We start from the raw sequence: 21,101 nt of genomic DNA on the forward strand, positions 1-21,101 counted from the left end.
CTTTTTGATAATATCGTTGTAGTTGTGTTTATAACTTCACATCTGAGTCGTTTCCTGTCATTTCCCTTAACAGGTCAAAGTCTTCCGAACCCGCTTATTTAATTACAATTAGTAAAACATTTTTCATATTAAATGTATACCTAGTATATCGACAAATAAATATTAGGTAAGTAACTTGTATTTAAAAACGTAATTATTTAATTACCTATTGACATTCGTCGAAACCATAAGCGTACCTGTAAAAAAATATGTTTCGAATAGTATGATAAGTATAGTAAATTATAATCATATGTCATGCCTCTGAAATATTTCATTGTAAAGCACCATCGCAATTCATTAATTAAGTGTAGGTAAGTAATATTTAGAAAAGCCGGTCTGCAAAAAGTTAGATTTTCGAAATATACAAATCGAGTAACATGTCCGGTTATGTAAAAATATTGTGTTTAGTTTTATTTAGTAAGTAAAAGTTGTATTTATTAAAAATGGTTTTCTTATTCAGTTGAATGGTATGTAGGTGTATTTGTTTCTGGCCAAATCAACCCCGATGGACCCATTGTTAAAATTCCACAGGGTCTGATAAAAGGGAGATACAAAAAATCGTACAAAAATAAAACGTTTTCTTCATTTGAGGGTATACCGTATGCCAAACCGCCCATAGGAGATCTAAGGTTTCAGGTAATTATTTATTCAAAATGTATGTATATTAGTTAGGGTCAGTTCGATAGGAGGATCGGAAGGATTCCTCACAGTGACCGATATTTTCTGTCATTTTTAGAAATCTGAAATCTTTCCTGACTCGCTGGACAGACTATACAGGGTGTTTCAAAAAACATGTGCCATCTCTCGTGGGGAGATTCCTCACGTAAAAATAAGATTTATTTTTCATATCAACATAGGCCCGATTCTGCTTTGTCTCGTAGCTACAGAAAGTCTTAATATTTTTTCGATTTATTATAATTTTCTTCCAAGTACTTTTAACGTTTCGAATAAAATTTTGAGGGTAAAAATTACATTAAATGCGACATATTTTAAAGCTAAAGAAGTGCCGACATATTCACCAGGGACGTGCATATGGGTTATTACTGGAATATTTTTCTAAAAAAACACATGTCAGCCACTGATTTTTTTTTCTTGTTAGCGAATAATTTTTCTTGTTAGCGTTGTCTTTTGATATTTTGTCGATTTCGGCCTCCTTGATATGATAAAGGCAATTTTATTGTTTTGCATTGATCCAAGTCTAAAAACAACCGTTATAAAAATTAATATCAGTAACTTGCGAAAGTTTTAAATAAGTACTCATTGATTCCTCATAAAAAAAGTTTCCTATAAACATGGGTATGGAAATGCATAATTTCAGGAGGCCGAATTCGACAAAATTTTAAGAGATAATTTTTAATTGGCATTAAACGGTCTACTCGACTTTGATCTCAAAAGAAAAAAAATTAGTGGCGCACACGTTTTTTTTTTGAAAAATATTCCCATGATTCCGTGATAATCCATATGTACGTCCCTGATGAATTTATCGACACTTTTTAGCATTAACATATGTAGTTAACACTTATAGTAACTTATTTATTAATTTAATTTTTATGTTAATTTTATTAATTGTGATTAATAAAATTGCGTTTATCTCATCAAGGAGGCCGAATTCGACAAAATTTTAAGAGATAATTTTTAATTGGCATTAAACGGTCTACTCGATTTTGATCTCAAAAGAAAAAAAATTAGTGGCGCACACGTTTTTTTTTTGAAAAATATTCCCATGATTCCGTGATAATCCATATGTACGTCCCTGATGAATTTATCGACACTTTTTAGCATTAACATATGTAGTTAACACTTATAGTAACTTTTACCGTTTTCAAGATATTTGCGTTTAAAGGTTACGATGCATCGATTTTAGTACTCGTATTAGTGAAATGATAAAATGTAAAGAAATTTTGAATAAATTATTAATGATTTATTTAAAATTTCCTGATTTCGCTAATACTAAAATCGATGCACCGGAACCTTTAAACGCAAATATCTTGAAAACCGTTCACTGTTTCGAACTAAACGAAGAGGACGTTTTTTACATAAAAAAAATTCTAGCTTTAATTCTCATTTATTGAAATTACTGTATCTATAAGGATAAAAGAAATACCACCAGTAGTATTCTCTACCCTAATGGAAAACACTCTCTCAGGGCTGTTATGTATATTACACTATCACCATTCGCTTTGACATTAAAATGTGTGAAAGAGTACGAAATTTCAACAAAAACGGTTTGCCAATGGTCTTAAAAATAAACGAAATATATTATTTTTATTTACACTTTCGAGGGCTGTAGCTTCTTCGGGAAGAATTTTAGAACATATGTTTATAGTAACTTTTTATTTTATTTTTATCGCCCACCCTCTTTATTCCACATGTTTATACACTATTTTTTTGACACCCTGTATATTCGAAATCCTTGTACTTAAAACACTAAAAAATAAAGTAGGCAATAAAATACACAATATTTCTTAACAACTATTGTATTTTAACGTTAATGTAAATAAATAATATTTTTAATTATTTTTTTTATAGCGGCATGTGGCATTTGTGCATCTAAAATATACATTTTAAAAATACCTTCAAAAAAATTATATAAATTCCTTAAGATAGGTAATACAAAGTATTATCACAATTTGGCACAATCTAATTTGTGAATATTATGATAATTATTTTCTAAAATATGTTTAACTTCTTGGTTTTTCCAGTTCCATAAGCTCATCATAAAATATGTTCCATAGGAGGGACTCCCATTGAGGAACTCCTATTGTCATGTCATACATCTTTGTTCCTTCACACGTTTGATAGAATACTTTCCTCTCTGCAAGATAGCTATTCACCATATTTTTCAGATATTCTGGGAAATCTTTTCTATCCAAGGCAAGGCTTGTATAATTTCTCCCCATCTTGCAATATTTAAAGCATTTTTGACATCTAAAGTTAGCTAATGCACAATATCCTTTATTTTTCCAATTCCCTTCCTTTACACTCCTTGCAATGGTGACTACTCGGCTGATTGCGTCGATAGACCAGTAGAGGCTAGTCTTCTACCTAGCCCTTTGACCTGGTCCCGCCATCATAGGATTTAGGTTTTTGGTCCTCTTGGTCCGAGAGGTTAATCTGACCCCCCCCCCAAACCTCGTGATACATGATCACAGACAGTAGGGAGTGCTTGGTATGATCACAGCGACAAGACAATGAGATGCTCCTTATGACCCAGCCAAAGTGCCAGAGGGGATTCCCCCGAGCACCTGACTAGGAGCTTCACCACCAAACGACAAGGTCTCGCATCTCCTAGAGGAAGATTTATAGTACTAAACCATTACTAATTAAAGTGGAGACTGATTAAGTACCTAATAAAATTATATTTATACGTATAATTAAAAATTATGAGAAATTCATATTTATTTATTTTAATTTAGGTACTTAATAATATTTATATTTGATATCATTTTTCGAACGTTGATTTTAGCATAAATTTTGAAAATGCGAATACGAATATCACAAAATATGCGAATATTCGTGACATCATTAATGCTTAACTATTAAAAGTTGTAGTAGCAGCACTTCTTAATATAGTGCATAATATATACATATATATATTGTGCACAACTACAATAAGATTTATTTAGGAACCTCAACCAGCCAGTATTTGGAAGGATACATTGGTAGCGAATAAGCAATATGAATGTTTGCAGTTCATACCGTTTCCACTTTTCTTTGGGCCACGAGGTAAACATCTCTATGCACAATATTTATTTTTTTTTCAAAATAGTACTCCTAAAATTTTCTTAAAAAGAGGATTTGCCAATAAAAATCTGCATTTCGAGGGTTTATACAATGTGATGTAATAGTTTAATGGTTTACTTTGGACGAAAAAGTAAATAATTTATTTTTATTTATTGACTTCAAGGGCACATGCTATCTTGTATGAATTATGTTTTAGGAACTGAAGATTGTTTATATCTTTATGTTTACGTTCCAAGAGAAGACATCAACCCCAACGAGCTCTTAGACGTAGTAATCCATATCCACGGAGGTGGTTTTGTATTAGGATCGCCAAAATATTTAGCTGGACCGCAATTTCTTATGGATCATGATGTGGTCTACGTCACTTTCAATTACAGATTAAATATTCTAGGTACAGTATAATTGAAAAATAATTTAATTAGTAATTCAAAGTAATTCACTTGTGTTCAATAACAATTATATTTCATTGCAGTATGTATTTTTCTAAACACGATAGAACATGACCTCTATATCTAAAATATAGTTCGAACACAGCAAATTTCAAATTAATTAGATTGCCATTTTTTTTGGTTTTTAGGATTCTTAAGCACAGAAGATGGCATCGTTCCTGGAAATAACGGACTTAAAGATCAATCCTTGGCGCTGGAATGGATAAAAGAGAATATTAAGTTCTTCGGAGGAAACCCAGCTTCTATAACACTAACAGGAATGTCAGCTGGAGCTGCCAGTGTTCATTATCATTATCTGTCACCGCTTTCTAAAGGTACCCCAAACATTTTGATGTTAGTAGTATATATTATATTTTGAAATTTTTTGAATGGAAGGTTATTTCAAAAAGGAGATATAACGGTATAATAAATGTAATCTATGTAGAGATAAAGGGGCCACAATAAGGCTTGAACAGATAGCAGTGGAATAGGTCAACCACCTTGTATATTAAATGTGAAAAGAACATAGTTCAGCCATTTCAACCATTTTTAGTCACTGATGGACAATATTCAAATGATTATTAGTATTATACGGTTAGGTTAGGTTAGGCTTAACTAACTAGTTTAGGTTAGCTCTTAATACACTCAGGTGCAAAAAAACACAAAGGGACATATTTTCGTCAAGTTTAAAGTGTTATATTTTTTTACTTTAGTCCTATTTTCAAGATATTTTTAGCAAACTGTATATAAATTTATCGACTTTAATTCATAAACTAAGTTTTTTATAAACTTTAGTATTTGGCTTATTACAGAGGGTTAATTGAAGGGTTGTTTTTTACCTTAACTTTTAAACACCCTGTGCAATAATTTTCTGAGTAATTTTTCCTAAAACATTATTTTTCGTTCAGAACCATGTCTCCTGAGCATTTTATTTTTTGACTCGTATCAACACATGCCTTGGTTAAAATTTAGGAACGAAATGAACTTGCCACCAACAATTTGCAATTTTTTCATCTATCATTACTTTACAATCTTATTTTTTAATATCAAGAGGTGGCTTTGGTGACTATTGTCGTAATGTCATCATTTTATGATGTCATCGACACCGATTAGAACTCTATATTAAAATTTGAAAAACGTTAAAAATTTACGATACAGGTTTGGTTTTAATAAATATTAGTAGCACTAACAGAACTAACAAAACAAACATATTAAAAACAATAACTGTAATAACTAGGTGTACAAAGAAAAAAAAACTTGTAAAAAATACTCTAATAATATTTTGTATACTGTCTGTAGAGTCGGTTCATACTGTTAATGAGACTGCAAATATTTTGTGTTATATTTTCCCATTCTTCTTCAAGGAACAAGCGAATATTCATAATTTCGGACATATTCAACAAGATCAACGAATTTTTTCCATCTTCGGCATTAAGAACCATATTCAATCTCGCACTACAATAATCAACAAAGCCACCTCGTCATTGTGAAGAATAACATCAAGAAGTAAGGATAATTGAAAAAATTGCAAAATTTTTGTGACAAGTTTATGTTGCTCTTAAAAATTAACCAAACTTGACCAAAATTTTTTCCGCTACGCTTTTTGCATCTGAGTGTAGTTACCTCTTCAAAAAAATATGTTTTTTGAAATATCGAATGCACTTTTTCTTAAATATTTCAGGTTTATTTCACAGAGGTCTTTCTCAAAGCGGCTCGGCTCTTCACTGCTGGGCCCTTCATAAATCCCCCCTGGAAAATGCAAAAACCGTCTCTAAAAACCTAACATGTCCCACCTCTTCGTCCGAAGAATTGGTGGAATGTTTGAAAAAAGTTGACGGTAACGCTTTAATGAACGCTACTAGATCACTTTATATATTCGAAGACGGAGTTCCTTTCATCACGTTCGGTCCAGTGATAGAACACGATTCGAACAACCCTTTTATAAGCGAACATCCTTATGAGATAATAAAGAGAGGAGATTTGTATGACGTACCCTGGATTACGTCAAACGCGAAAGACGAAGGCCTGTTTCCAGTTCGATGTAAGTATAGAAAAAAACGGCGTTTAGTTGGCTTGGGAATGACGATCGATGACATTTCCCATATAAATTTATATATAAAATAACAGCGATCTTCATTTCAAAGCCAACGTATTTTTTTCCATCGTATTGTATATCCAAAGTAGATCTATCAGAGCTCAGCGATGCCAGCATGTGTGGACGGAAGTCCGATGATGAGCGCTCGGAAATCGCCGACTGCCGCATGTGCGGTGGCGGCATTATATTAATTTATAGCCGTTTCTTTAATTATTCACAAAACTGAGAAATGTAAATACGCAATATACAGAATGTCCCAATATTCCGACATGGAACTACTGCGTATTCTTGGAATCAAAATAAAACACATTTTTGTAAATATTTCAAGAACCCGGTCGATCAAGTTTACCTCCCGTACTATACGAAATTTAAAAATAGATATACCACTATTTTGCAGAATTTTGCACACCGTAAATGATATTTTGCACACTTACCTAAGAGAAACCAGAGCCGTTTTTTAAACGGGGGGAAACTTGACCGTCCCCTCCCCCCATCTGTTACGAAATTAATTTATTTCTCTGTACATCGATTCGGCTTATTTTGCACACCCTCCTGACGAAAGTTATAAAGGGTTGAAAATTTGAAATTTCTCCCCCATCTGTGACTAAATTGAATTTTGTTTATATCAAACGAATCAGATAATTTTGCACAATTTTGCACACCTGTTTTTGAAATTTGCACACCATCTTGATTAAAGTTATGAGGGTTTGAAATTTTGCAATCTCCGCCCCTCCCCCAATAGCTACGAAATTGAATTTTGTTTATATCAAACAAATCGGCTAATTTTGCACAATTTTTCACACTTTCCTGACAAAAGTTATAAGGGTTTGAATATTTTAAATTTGTCCCATTGTGTGTGAAGTGTCCCATTTAAAAAAAACATAAGTATGAGTCATATTTTGAAAATGGTAGATCTCAGCGACGTGAAAAATTGTACAGCTTCCAGAGAAGAACAATTATGAAACTAAGAATTCTACACATAGACTTGTCGTAGCCCTCTTACTTCCTGAAATACCGGGCAAATTTGAAAATGTTGCATTTTTCAACACCTGTCATATCTCGGTTATCCTATAACTTATCGAAAAGGTGAAATCTGAGTTCCGTACAGTTTTTCACGTCGCTGAGATCTATCATTTTCCAAATATGACTCATATTTATGTTTTTTTAATGGGACACTTCACACACAATGGGACAAATTTGAAATATTAAAACCCTTATAACTTTTGTCAGGAGAGTGTGTAAAATTCAAAAACAGATGTGCAAAATTGTGCGAAATTATCCGATTCGTTTGATATAAACAAAATTCAATTTAATTTCGCAGCTGATGGAGGGGAGGGGTGAAATGATCAGGATGATGATCAAAAATAATCAAAACAAAATTGTGCGAAACTATTCCATTCGTTTGATATAAATAAAATTCAATTCAGTTACAGATGGGGGGAGGGGGGGATTTCAAATTTTTAATCCTTTATAACTTTGGTCAGGAGGGAGTGCAAAATTTAAAAATAGGTGTGCAAAATTGTGCAAAATTAGCCGAATCGATGTACACGTAATGCTAAACGTAATGCTTAAAACGTTTGGCCTTTACAAAAATCAAGAAAAAGTACGGGAAGGATGAAAACTACCCCCACCTCTACCAAAGCCCCTACATAAATTTAGTTATAAATATTTTTAACCTTATCGCCGACCAATTCGACCAATTTTCGTAAAATTGTCCTTTTAGATTTTCCTACATTTACGATTTTCCTACATTACGCTTGCGATGTTTCGTTTTTTTACAAGAGACAAAATATGTAGTAAATACCAGGAGGACTATTTTACGAAAAAAAAAATCGTCGGTGGAGTTGGGAAATATTTCTACTAAAATTTATGTAGTAGTACAGTAGTAGTTTTTACCCTTCCAGTACTTTCTTTTATTTTTGTGAATGTCAAATGTTACAGCACTTAGCAAAACATTAGAGTCCCAAATTTTTTTCAAATCGAAATATCAGCTTTTAAAATATCTAACAGACAAACGACGTAGTAGGTCTATGTCCACTGAATATTGGGACACCCTGTATAATAAACTAAACTGTAAACCAAACTAAATTAAAAATTACGAAAATAAAAATGGGCTGATAAATATTCAATTTATTTGTAATTTTAAGATATCTCTAGTCTAGAATATTATTGCAAAATATTTTATGAATCAGTTATATCATTTTTTAAAAGATAATATTCATTATAAATAGGACCATTTATCACCATTGACCATAATATGATGAATGTTTGTTACCAATGATGCGCAATAATTAGTCATTAACAGCACAGTGGACTCGAAAATGAATTACTTTAAATTTTCCAGATTAAAAAAATATAATTAATCTGTATTTGATCATATTTTTCCTGGCACTAGGGTTTTAAAAAGATTGAATAAACGAATGAAAAAGCAATTTTTTGATTCATTCAAATTTAGGAACTTTTGGTATAATAAAAATATGTATAAAGTATGCGTATGTAAATTTGAAATAATTGTCTTTAAATGTTTGATTTTAGTTGTTGTATTTCTCAAGAAAATTCAAGAACTTGATGAAAAATGGTTTGATATTATGCCATACTTTTTGGATTTATACGATACCTTAGATGAAGATAATCAGAAAAATGTGTTAACTCAAATTAAAAGACATTATTTCAAAAATGATACTATGTCAGAGGAAAACATCTATACTTTGGTTGAAGTAAGTAATACAATGCGTTTATTTTCGTTTGGACCAATCAAATTAGAGGGCTCACTTGAAAAAATTGTTGGTAAGCTATTTATGGTCTTGATTTGTTCAGTTGACATGAAAGATAATTGTCCTAATTTTACACGGTTGCTCGACCGCCGCGCCGGCCGCTCGACTCAGGAGGGCCAAAAGATGGTAAAATTCTTGACCTTTTTGCAAATTTTCGCCTGTAGATCCAATACAAGAACTAAAGCCATTAAATTCTGCGTATAATGAGCATAAATTCGTTCAATTCTAGTAGTATGGTAGAAATTGAAAGGTGAAGAATGGTGATATTTCTATTTTGCTGATAAACGCATTAAAGTGACATTCAAACGTTCGTCACACAGAAACGATCATCCTAAATAATAAACCATACAATAAGAGTTACAGAGTATCCAATTAGCATTTTACATCAAGTAATAGATGCCAAGAAAATAAAAATTGTTGTGTTCCGTCGTCCAACAATTCTGCGTAGAATAAATATCAATTCGGTTCAGTAATCTAAAATTGATGCTTAAAAATAATTATTTATTTTTACCAGTTTTGCCACTTCAAAAGAGCATTTCTTATCCAACGACCGTAATAAGAAACGTTTAATTAACATGTTCCATGAAAAAACTAGATGATGAAGGATTTATTGTAAAAGTAGCAGAGTACCACCTCAAAGATTGCACTAATGAAGGCTGAAAAAGGTGCAAAAGAAAATAGTTTGTATTCTCCCCGACCCTTCAAATACTCGGAAAGTTTAAAATCAAACATTCTGTCCCTGCATGTTTTCAGTAGAGGTGATAACAAGTCATCATTGTATTAGTACGGGAAAATTAGGTTTGTCAAAACTTTGGACAGGAACATAGATTTACAAGATGCTGCGCTCATCTTCAAAAATAATAATGCTTGTGCTGATGAGATAGATGCTGCTGGGATAAAATTCCTTGTAACCAATTAGATTGACCCGCGAAATTAAAATCATACCTCATTAGACGATATAAGATATGATATGTTCGCCAAAGTAGTAGCCAAAACAAACACGAAGATAACAACCCTTCCCCTCTCTCCGCTCCAGCTCGTCAACACGCTTTCCGGACATACCATCAAGTCCAGACGTGGTTGGGGCAGGCTAAAAATCCTCTCCAGTAGCGATGGAAGAAAAAACCTCTAGAAGTACCCAACAGCGTGTCCTGCAAGTGCTTTACGGGATGGCGAGGGCGCTGCAGTTTTTAGAAACCAAGAATGAAATGCAACTTTCATTGTATGGTTTATTATTTAGTACGATCGTTTCTGTGTGACGGACGTTTGAATGTCACTTTAATGCGTTTATCAGCAAAATAGGTAAATATCACCATTCTTCACCTTTCAATTTCTACTATACTACTGGACCGAACTGGACGAATTGATACCCATTATACGCAGAATTGAATGGTCTTTAATTTTAGTAATGGTGAAATATTGGCTAGAACGCAACTCTTCGGAACTATAGGCGAAAATCTGAAAAAAGTCCAAGAATTTTACCATCGTTTGGTCCTCCTGAGTCGAGCGGCGGTCGAGCAATCGTGCAAAAGTAGGATACCCAACTCCCATGCCAACTGAACAAATCAAAACTATAAGTAGCTTTCCAACACTTATTTTCAAGTGACATTAGTGACCCATTTAATAGATTTTATTTGACTGGCCTAGTTCGAAACATACGGGGTACAGCTCAGTAGTAATCCAAAATATCTTTTAGCACAGATAACATATAATATGTTATCTGTGCTTTTAGGCATAAACTATCAGGAATATTTCAAATACATATTAGGAAATTAGAGGGGGAGGTTTCTCGAATGGGTATTTGAGCCTTTTATGACAAAATTTTTGACCACGAGAGATTTAAAACTACTATATAGTTTTTAAAAATAGGGTTGACTTTTAAGTAATCAGTTAAATAAATAAAAATCGCACAATTTAAGAATGTGGTATAAGATTATAAAAAGAAAGTACCGAACTTCTCCACGATGACACCAGGTAAGTTCCTATTAAAAAAAAAGTAGGTATTTTATTTTGGTTCCCCCTCATATCGAAAATCTAATATGTATTTGAGATTTTCCCTGATAATATGTTTCTATGCCATTTTCCCATTCCAATCTCTTGTTAGCTTTTTACAGACAGGCTGTTTTTGGCTGACACAGAAAAAGTTATCAAGCTGCATGCTTCTGCAGTAAAATCTGAGGTATATTATTACTTTTTTTCGTACATCCTACAAATGCCTAGCTTCCCCAGTGGTAAATTGACTGGTAAGTACAAAAAAAATTGTTTAATTAAAGAGGATTAAACCAAACGATCGAAAAAAAACGGCGTTAAAGACGGCTGAGGAATGACAATCGATAATATAATTTTGGTGAGGTTATGCTCTAGACGTCATTTACTTGGCTTGTACTGTTCTTTATTTTTTAATAGCACTTGCTGCCTATTTGCCTTAACAAGGTTGTATTTTATTTTTATATTGAGTAAAAATGGCTTTAAAAGGTGTAGTTTAAAAACGGAAAATAAAAAATTTGGAAATAGATGTGTGTGTCTGGAAACGTTCTATCCTTTTTTAATCTTTCTATAATTAGTTTTAATTTTTGACAAGCTCTATGCCAATTTTTAGTAAATGACCTCTAACAGCGCTGTCAGTTGGAGCGGAGCGTCCGCGACTTCGAGCAAGTACCATGAGTTTATATGAACAATTTCGCATGGGTTGCGTATGCTCCGTCCGCATAATATCTTGAAAAAACACTCGTACGAACAGCGCGGACGCTCCGCTCCATCTGAAAGCACTGTAAAGATTGCTTCGCAAAAATTATCATGAATTCTCCAACCGTTTCTTTTTTCGATCACACAGTACCATATTATCGAAAAAGAACGGCGTCAGAGATGGCTTGGAAATGAAGATCGCTGTCATCAAAAATCCTGTAAAGTTATATAGGAAATATTATCTATTGTGTGTCATTTCCAAGCCAACTGGGCGCCCTTTTTTCGATCATGTAACGGATTGCTTCATGAAAGCGGCACCCTGTATTTTTTTAATTATGAACTAACATATTTAATATACCATCTATCCAATATAGTCTATTCAAGGAAATAATATATGACAGGTGTCATCTAACAGTTTAAAAAATGTATGTAGGTACATATTTTTTTCTATTTTTTATTTCACTGTTTTTGATTTGATATTTTCATACATATTTTTTCTCCGAATAGATTATACAGGATGGCGCACCTCATTCGCTTCGGTTGATTATACAACGGAAGGATATGTACAATTTTAAATTATTTTGAAATATACAGAGTGTTTCAGAACTAAGATCCATACCAAAGTCATTTTTTGGATTCTTGGGCGTAAAAAAGGCATTTATTATAACGGTTAAATATGTTTAAAATCTTTGGTTTATGAGATATTTAAAACAATAGAATACAATGATTTGCTACAATACAATAGATTATCAACACCCTGTACTGTTACTTTTCAGAATTAATTCTTGTGCTGAGTTTAAAGTTAGAGAAATAAACTTTACAGGTGTACCAAAAATTGTTGATTGATCCATATTAAATATTTATTTTACATAAAAACTTCGTTATTTCAACACAAGCAGATTCAAATGCTCTTTGAAACTATATTTCCTATTTTATAGGTATAGGAAACTATCCTATACTTATCTAGCTCAGATTTTGAATAAAAAGAGATTTTTCTATAAAACGTCAATCAAGATGGCTGGTTTTCCTTAGTGACAGTTAGTAACTATTTTCAAAATCGATATTAGTTTATTAACTTTATTATTATTAGATTTATAGCAGTTTACTTAAATTTACTTACAATAGTTTAATCAGTATTCATTATTTTATCAAGAAAAATAAAGCAGTATCTGCTGACGGAACGAATAGATAAAATATGTTACTAGTGATTCTATTTTCTGAGGAAAATTCCTTCTTGGTCTCAAGGGCTGGTGCTCAAAGATATCCAAATATGAATCTTCCTAATAAGCGTTCTTTTGATATTAGGATATTAGGTATTATGTAGATATTAGGTATTAAGGGGATTAAGTATAGTGTGGTTTATAAAAAATCTATTTGGCAGAAACCTGTCGTTGATAGTGAAGAAGATTAATTTTCCGCAATTGGTGCTTTTATAAAAAATCCATATATCTACGAGTCATCGTAAAATAAATCAAAGAAAAAAACTAAATAAATATTGTTAATTAAACTATTGTAGATAAATTAAATAAAAGTAAACTGCTACAAATTTAAATAAATAAAGTCCATAAACTAATTTCGATTTTGAAAAAGCTACTAACTGTCACTAGGAACTTGCCATGACGACACCAGCCCTCTTGGTTGACATTTTATTGAAAAATTGCTTTTTATTCAAAATCTGAGCTAGATAGGTATAGGAAACCCTAATATAGTTTGAAAGAGCATTTAATTAATTAAACCATTAAATCTGCTTCCACTTAAAAATGAAATAAAATACCGGGCGTTCCATAAGAAAATATATAACTTTGATGTGGATCTTAGTTTTGACATAACCTGTACAGCAAAATAAAACACTACATCACCACAATACACCAAAACACTTTTACTTTTACACTGGACGCGCGTTTCGCTAACCAAGCATCATCAGCAGATGGTTAAAACTCAAAACTGAAAGTTTTAATCATCTGCTGATGACGCTTACTTGGTTAGCGAAACGCGCGTCCAGTGTAAAAGTAAAAGTGTTTTAGTGTATTGTAGTGATTTAGTGTTTTATTTTGCTGTGTAACACCAAAGGTTCCAACCCCCAACTGTAATAACCTGTACATTTCAAATTAATTTTAAATTATGCACATTGCCTTCCCACATATAGTCATAAAATATTTTGTTTCTAAATCTTTACGTTTCCTTAAATAAATCGAGGCGAATGATGTGCGCCACCCAATATCATATGAATATATATATAAATGAAATAAAAATTTATCATAATTTCTGTCGTGATGACCGCTATATGTCATTTATAAATATGGCTATTTAAACTGCCGCATGCCGCTGTAATTCTGTTTTTTACCGTATTGTATTCATTGTTTTACGTAACATAATTAAAAAAAAACAATTATAATAATTTTATAACGTTTATTAAAAAAACACTTTATAATACTCAATAATATAAAGGGCGTTTCAGAACAAATGGAAAAAACTTGATATCATTCATCAAAAATAAAGATTACTTTGTTATATAAAACATTGAGTCAAAAGACAACTAAATTTTATTGCGGTACAAAAATGGTAGAAAAAGAGTGCTATTTTTTATCTTAAAAATGAACAGCTATAGAATAATAAAACTTTATAAGAGCTTTGCTACAATAGAATACACTAACTATATTTTTTGAATTTTGTAAAATGAGTAGAACGTGTCGAAATAAAATAAATTAGTTTAAAGATTGAATTGAGAAAAACTTGGATAGCCTAGCTTATTTAGAAACTTAGCAAGAGAAAATAGTTTTTGCAAATTAGAAAATGCAAAAAAAATAATTTAGCTAGCTTCTCTCAAGCCCAGTTTTATTATTTTGCAATAATGTTTAATTATCTTCAGAACTAACAAGAACTAGCAAATATTTTTAGGGGTTGTATATTTCGACCCGAGAAACACGTCTATATGGTACTTGCGGGATTTTTTTAATTTGATATTTTTCGAAAAAATTGTTGGATTGTTTTTTCAATTTTTAGATAAAAACGAGGTTAAAAACATCAATGTTGTTGATACAATTGTTGATAATATGGCAACATAGGTAGTAAATTAAATTTACAAGAAAGAATAACCAGAAAAATCCAGTGGTTCTTAAAATTAAAAAAAAATCATTTTTTTCAAATTTCCAAAGTAAAATAACTTGGTTATTTTGGACTAATTTGAAAAACGACAAAGAAATAATATGGTTCTTTTGGGATCTACCAGCCCTGAAAATATTTGCGCTTATTTAAGGCTCATTATTAGGCCTAGATCGCTTTTTTTCTTAAATCGCATTTTTTCTTGTTTGTTTTAAAACACCCTGTATAATAGGTAAATAATCATTCGCCAAAGTTTTTTTTTATAATTAGGAGCATGTCATGGAGATGATGCCAGACTATTATTTCAAGCCATAGGTACCCCATACGTTTTAAAACCTAACGACGAGAAAATGATGGAAATGTTTACAGACTTTCTTGTCAAATATGCTAAAACTGGGTCAGTATCTATTTTTATTATTTTTTAAAAAAATATAAATAATCGGGTCTTGTTATTAGTATATCTGCGATTGAAGATAGGTATTAACGAAGTCAACGTTCATTTCCTATACTAGGGGCCGCTTTAATAATAAATAAATATCAGAACGACAAGGAGATAAAATTATTAGTGTTTATTTGGTAATTGCAAGAGGTATTCTTAAGTGATTTAAACAGTTTTATGGAAATATTAAAAAATAACAAGAAACGATATCGTTTCAAAGTAAATGACTGTTTGCCGCTCAGCAATGTGACGACTTATGAATTAAATCGCCCGAGTGCTGTGATGCAAATTAATTTAGAGATTCAAACCTGCTTGTCCATTATTCCACGAACCATCAGGTTTCTTCCTCTAGTAAGTAATACCTATCCCACAACCTTCAACGGTTATAATGGTGATCACTACCCTCTGCGTTAGGGGGGGAAATTAGTTGCTTTTGATAGTGATACAGTACCGTATGACCGAAAAAAAGGGTTTGAGTTGGCTTTAAAATGACGATCGATGACATTCCCCATATAATTTTACATAAAGAATGACAGCGGTTTTCATTACCAAGCCATCTCTGATGCCGTTCTTTTCGGTCGTATGGTATCGTATCCCTTTCAAGGGTTTCAAGGGGTTACCTCTTTCACGAGTTGCTATAACGCTTCCCCTCAAAAGAACCCTTCATTTCTCGCCTAACAGGACCAATAATGCTGTCTGGCTGGTATAAGCCTTGCCTTCTAGCGTTTTTCCTTTAGTTGAGGCGATTTCTATCAGACGTTCTCGTCTCGAAGTATTATCACAGAATAAGAAATAATTTTATTATGATATATTTAAAATATTCTTTATTCTCGTGGTATTACCGTCGAGTCCCATCCGTCTGACTGATTTTCTGTTCAATGAAGAACAGAGTCCCGTTAGCGATGCCTTAGGCCTTGGATCCCTCTTCGGAGGTATCTGTCACCTTTAAGGAGAACGCGCACTGAATCGACTTCGATCGGTCCACTTAACTTAAAGCTATCGGCAGTTTTCACTTTACATAGAACTGAATGTAACCCCGACTAAATCAGACCGGTCGATGATGGCGACGAGTCGATTCAGTGGTGCGGGTTTACATTTAATTCTATGTAAAATGAAAACTGCCGATAGCTCTTATTTAAGTGGACCGGCCGAAGTCGATTCAGTGCGCGGTTACCTTTAGGCCCTGCTTGGGATTGCATGAGCGCCTCCTTTAGCAGAGCACTAGGCATTGGATACCCCTTTGGAGGTACATATCCCCTTTAGGCACCGCTTGGGATTGGGTAGCTCCTCTTGCGAGGAGCCAAATAAAACGTTTCATTTAGGTGAAACGTAGCCAAATGCCTTGAGGGCATACAGCCTATGTAGCCAAGCTTCCTTCACCTTGGCCTTGGGCAAAGTCTCTCTTAGTAGTGATACGTAAGACCTCATTTTAACCAGGGTTCGAATGTTCGAATAAATTAAATATGGGTACTGGGTACCAGCCATATCTCAATGTCTTGAAGTTAGTGTTACTGATTTGTAAAACATTTTTGATAGTAATAATTCATCAGATGATAAATAAAAGAATGTAATAATATGTGTATTTTTTAAATTATTCTTCTTGTTCATTTTAATTAGAGGTAAAATAAACGTTGTTTAGAATATTAAAAAAGTTTCTATTAAACTTCCATTAATGTGTTTAACTACGCTCTGTATAGAGTATGGCACTGTAAGAACAAGAAGATTAATGGCTAAAAATATTTTAAAAAGAAACAATGTTTTTTAACAAACAGTTAAATTTTCAAAATGTTATATTATTAGATATATTTATCTCAGATATATATCAAGTGATATGATATTTATATAAATATCATATTTTCGAACCCTGATCTTAATAGCGCTGCCGTACTTATCACCAAGCTCCCCTACCACGACAAGGTGGAGACCTATCAGGGGAGAATGTATTATCACATAGGAAAATATTTTTGTACGTTTTTGTGTGTTGCATCTGCCACCTGAGCGCAGAAAATCGCACGTTAATTTTGTACATTACATAAAGAAAATTACCTAGTCCACTTTTTTGAGATATCTTATACATGTATTTTCCTGAAATACGTCCTAGTACCACACTTGGGCATTAGATACCATAGAGTTAAATTAGATACCCTACGTACCTGGACACCGTATATTTTTTCATTTTTCGATAGTATATACAAGGTGGCGCACCTCATTCGCCTCGGTTGATTATACGAAAACGGAAAGATGTAGAAACAATATTTTATGGGTATATATGGGGAGACAATGTGCACAATTTAAAATTATTTTGAAGTATACAGGGTATTTCAGAACTAAGATCCATACCAAAGTTATATTTTTTTATGGAACACCCGGTATTTTATTTCATTTTTGGATTCTTGGGCCCACAAAACGGCATTTATTATAAGTGTTAAATATGTTTAAAATCTTTAGTTTTTGAGATATTTAAAGATATTTAAATTTGCATGCTACAGTAGAATAGACTATTAACACCCTGTACATTACTTTTCAGAATTCATTCTTATGCTGAGTTTAAAGGTAGAGAAATAAACTTTACTGAAAAATGGTATTGGTTCCTTAAATTTATACAGGGCTATCAAAAGTTGCTGATCTATTTTAAGAATATATTATAAAAACTTCGTTATTTCAAATGCAACACCCTATATTTTTTTTAAATAAATCCAAGCAGATTCAAATGCTCTTTCAAACTATATTAGGGTTTCCTATACTTATCTAGCTCAGATTTTGAATAAAAAGTGATTTTTAAATAAAATTGCAATTAAGATGGCTGGTGTTACCATGGCAATTTTCTAGTGACAGTTAGTACAGTACGTTTGTCCGTTCTGTAGCTACGGGGTATCCGTGAGAGGAGAAACGATATTCTCTCGATGCTTTTCGTAAAAAATTAGACGACGCGTCCCATCAATAAAAATTCGACAAATTTGCAAGTAGCCAATAAAATGAGTGGGCGGAGCGATATGCGGTGACGTACCCGTCAAGTCGACGTATAAAATATATTGTTGTTTATTTAAATGTTTTTTGTCCGCATTCCTTTCATAGACACAGATCCAGCAGACGTACAATAACTATTTTCAAAGTCGACATTAGTTTATTGACACTATTATTTATAATTTATAACTTTATTGACTTAAATTTACCTACAATAGTTTAATAAGTAAGAGTTCATTACTTTATCAGGAAAAATAAAGCAGTATCTGCTGGCGGAACGAATAGATATGTTACTAGTGATATTATTTTGTGAGGAAAATTGCTACTTAGCCTCAAGGGCTTATGCTCAAAGATATCCAAATAGGAATCTTCCAGATAGCGTTTCTTTGAAAAACTTCTGTTCCTATTTCGCAGAGCTGGTAGTGGGTTTATAAAATACCTATTAGACAGAAACCTGTCGTTGGAAGTGAAGAAAATTAATTTGCCGTAATTGGCTCTTTTACAGAAAAACCATATATCTACAAGTAATCGTAAAATAATTCAAAGAACTACTTTTTCGTTTTTCTTGATAGAATAATAAATACGTGTTTAATAAATAATATTATTTATTAAACTATTGTAGGTAAATTAAATAAAAGTAAACTGGGTATAAATTTAAATAAGTCCATAAACTAATTTCAATTTTGAAAATAGCTACTAACTGTCACTAGAAACTTGCCATGACAACACTAGCCATCTTGATTAATTTTATTGAAAAATTCCTTTTTATTCAAAATCTGAGCCAGATAGGTATAGGGAACCCTAATATAGTTTGAAAGAGCATTTAAATCTGCTTCGACTTATTTAAAAAAACACATAGTGTTGCATTTGAAATAAATTAAGTTTTTATGTAAAATAATTATTTAAAATGGACCAGCAATTTTTGATACCCCTGTACATTTAAGGGAGGAATAACATTTTTCTGTAAAGTTTATTTCTCTACCTTTAAACTCAGCACAAGAATTAATTCTGAAAAGTAATGTACAGGGTGTGAATAATCTATTCTATTGTGGCATGCAAATTTAAATATCTTTAAATATCTCAAAAACCAAAGATTTTAGACATATTTAACCCTTATAATAAATACCTTTTTTGGGCCCAAGAATTCAAAAATGAAATAAAATACTGGGTGTTCCATAAGAAGAAATATAACTTTGGTATGGATCTTAGTTCTGAAACACCCTGTACATTCCAAAATAATTTTAAATTGTCCACATAACCTCCACACATATACCAACCAAACCGAGGCGAATGAGGTGCCACCCTGTATATATTTTAAGATACAATAATATTAAACTTCCCAAAATCATAATTCTTTAGTTTGGAAAAGTTATCGTTTTGTATAACAACTGTAATAAAAAAACCTTCGTTTTAACTAACATACTTGTTTTGCTAAATTTTAGTGTGGCTACATTTAATAATAAAGAATGGTTGCCACAGAATCCAGACAGTGATAAACTAAATGTTTTAAGCATAGAGGGAGTGAATCAAATTGAAATGAAAAAAATTGACAGATTGGGTGCCAGCGATTTTTGGAATAGTCTGCCCATTAAAGAATTAGAAAAAGCAATAAGTTCGAGCAATATTATCAGAAATACTGCTATTTTAAATGTCATTTTTGCTATATTGTTCTTTATAATTATTTGAATAAATATTAATAAATACGTACCTTATATTCAAATTGTTTTAATTCCTCTAAATCTAACACTTGTTATCAAAATGAAATCTATTAATTATGGATATACTTATCTAAGTTTTTCTATAGAATATTAAAATACAAAAATTTAAATTTATACAAAGCGTACCTACATTTAGATAGAATATGTCATATAAACGAATATTTTATAATGGAATTTTCAATGACTAAAGAATATAAGGACATGTAACGCCCCTATACGGGCTGCAGCATTTGAGACCTTTTTTTTAGGTCAGTCAAGTTTGCCCCCCGTACTAGAGGAAATTCAAAAAGAGATATAGCACTATTTTGCACACATTTTGCACACCATAAATGATATTTTGCACACTTACCTAAGAGAAACTAGAGCCGTTTTTTAAACGGGGGGCAAACTTGACCGTTCCCCCCCCCCATTTGTTACGAAATTGATTTATTTCTATGTACATCGATTCGGTTAATTTTGCATAATTTTGCACGCCCTCACGAAAGTTTAAGAGGTTGAAAATTTTAAATTACCCCCCCCCCCATCTGTGACTAAATTGAATTTTGTTTATATCAAACGAATGGGCTAATTTTGCACAATTTTGCACACCTATTTTCAAATTTTGCACATTCTCTTGACAAAAGTTATAAGGGTGTGAAATTTCCCCCCCAATTTATGTGAAATTTCCCCCCCATCTACCACAAAATTGAATTGTGTTTTTATCGAACGAATCGGCTAATTTTGCACAATTTTGCACACCTCTTTTAGAATTTTGCACACCTTCCTGACGAAAGTTATGAGGGTTTGAAAATTTGCAAATTCCCCCCCATCTGCTACGAAATTGAATTTCGTTTATATCAAACGATTCGGCTAATTTTGCACAATTTTGCACATCTATTTTAGAATTTTGCACACCTTCCTGACGAAAGTTATGAGGGTTTGAAAATTTGCAATTTCCTCCCCATCTGCTACGAAATTGAATATCAGTTTATATCAAACGAATCGACTAATTTTGCACAATTTTGCACAGCTACTGTTGAATTTTGCATACTCTCCTGACAAAAGTTGTAAGTGTTTGAATATTTGAAATTTGGCCCATTGTGTGTGAATTGTCCCATTTACAAAACATAAGTA

The 21,101-nt window shown here is 32.3% G+C and overlaps 1 protein-coding gene across 1 annotated transcript; it reads left to right on the top strand.

Annotated features, from left to right (window-relative positions):
• The first annotated feature begins 350 nt into the window (after window positions 1-350).
• On the top strand, window positions 351-19,984 carry LOC115890243 (venom carboxylesterase-6-like). The gene is made up of 10 exons (XM_030910421.1): window positions 351-456; window positions 515-675; window positions 3,666-3,765; window positions 3,980-4,174; window positions 4,361-4,546; window positions 5,893-6,252; window positions 8,842-9,023; window positions 11,185-11,323; window positions 15,138-15,264; window positions 19,713-19,984. The coding sequence occupies exons 1-10, from the start codon at window positions 417-419 to the stop codon at window positions 19,954-19,956; spliced, it is 1,734 nt and encodes a 577-aa protein (XP_030766281.1). The 5' UTR covers window positions 351-416; the 3' UTR covers window positions 19,957-19,984.
• Window positions 19,985-21,101: the final 1,117 nt, after the last annotated feature.

Source organism: Sitophilus oryzae, unplaced genomic scaffold (genome assembly GCF_002938485.1).
Source record: "Sitophilus oryzae breed Bouriz unplaced genomic scaffold, Soryzae_2.0 scaffold_860_pilon_pilon, whole genome shotgun sequence".
Classification (NCBI taxonomy): domain Eukaryota; kingdom Metazoa; phylum Arthropoda; class Insecta; order Coleoptera; family Curculionidae; genus Sitophilus; species Sitophilus oryzae.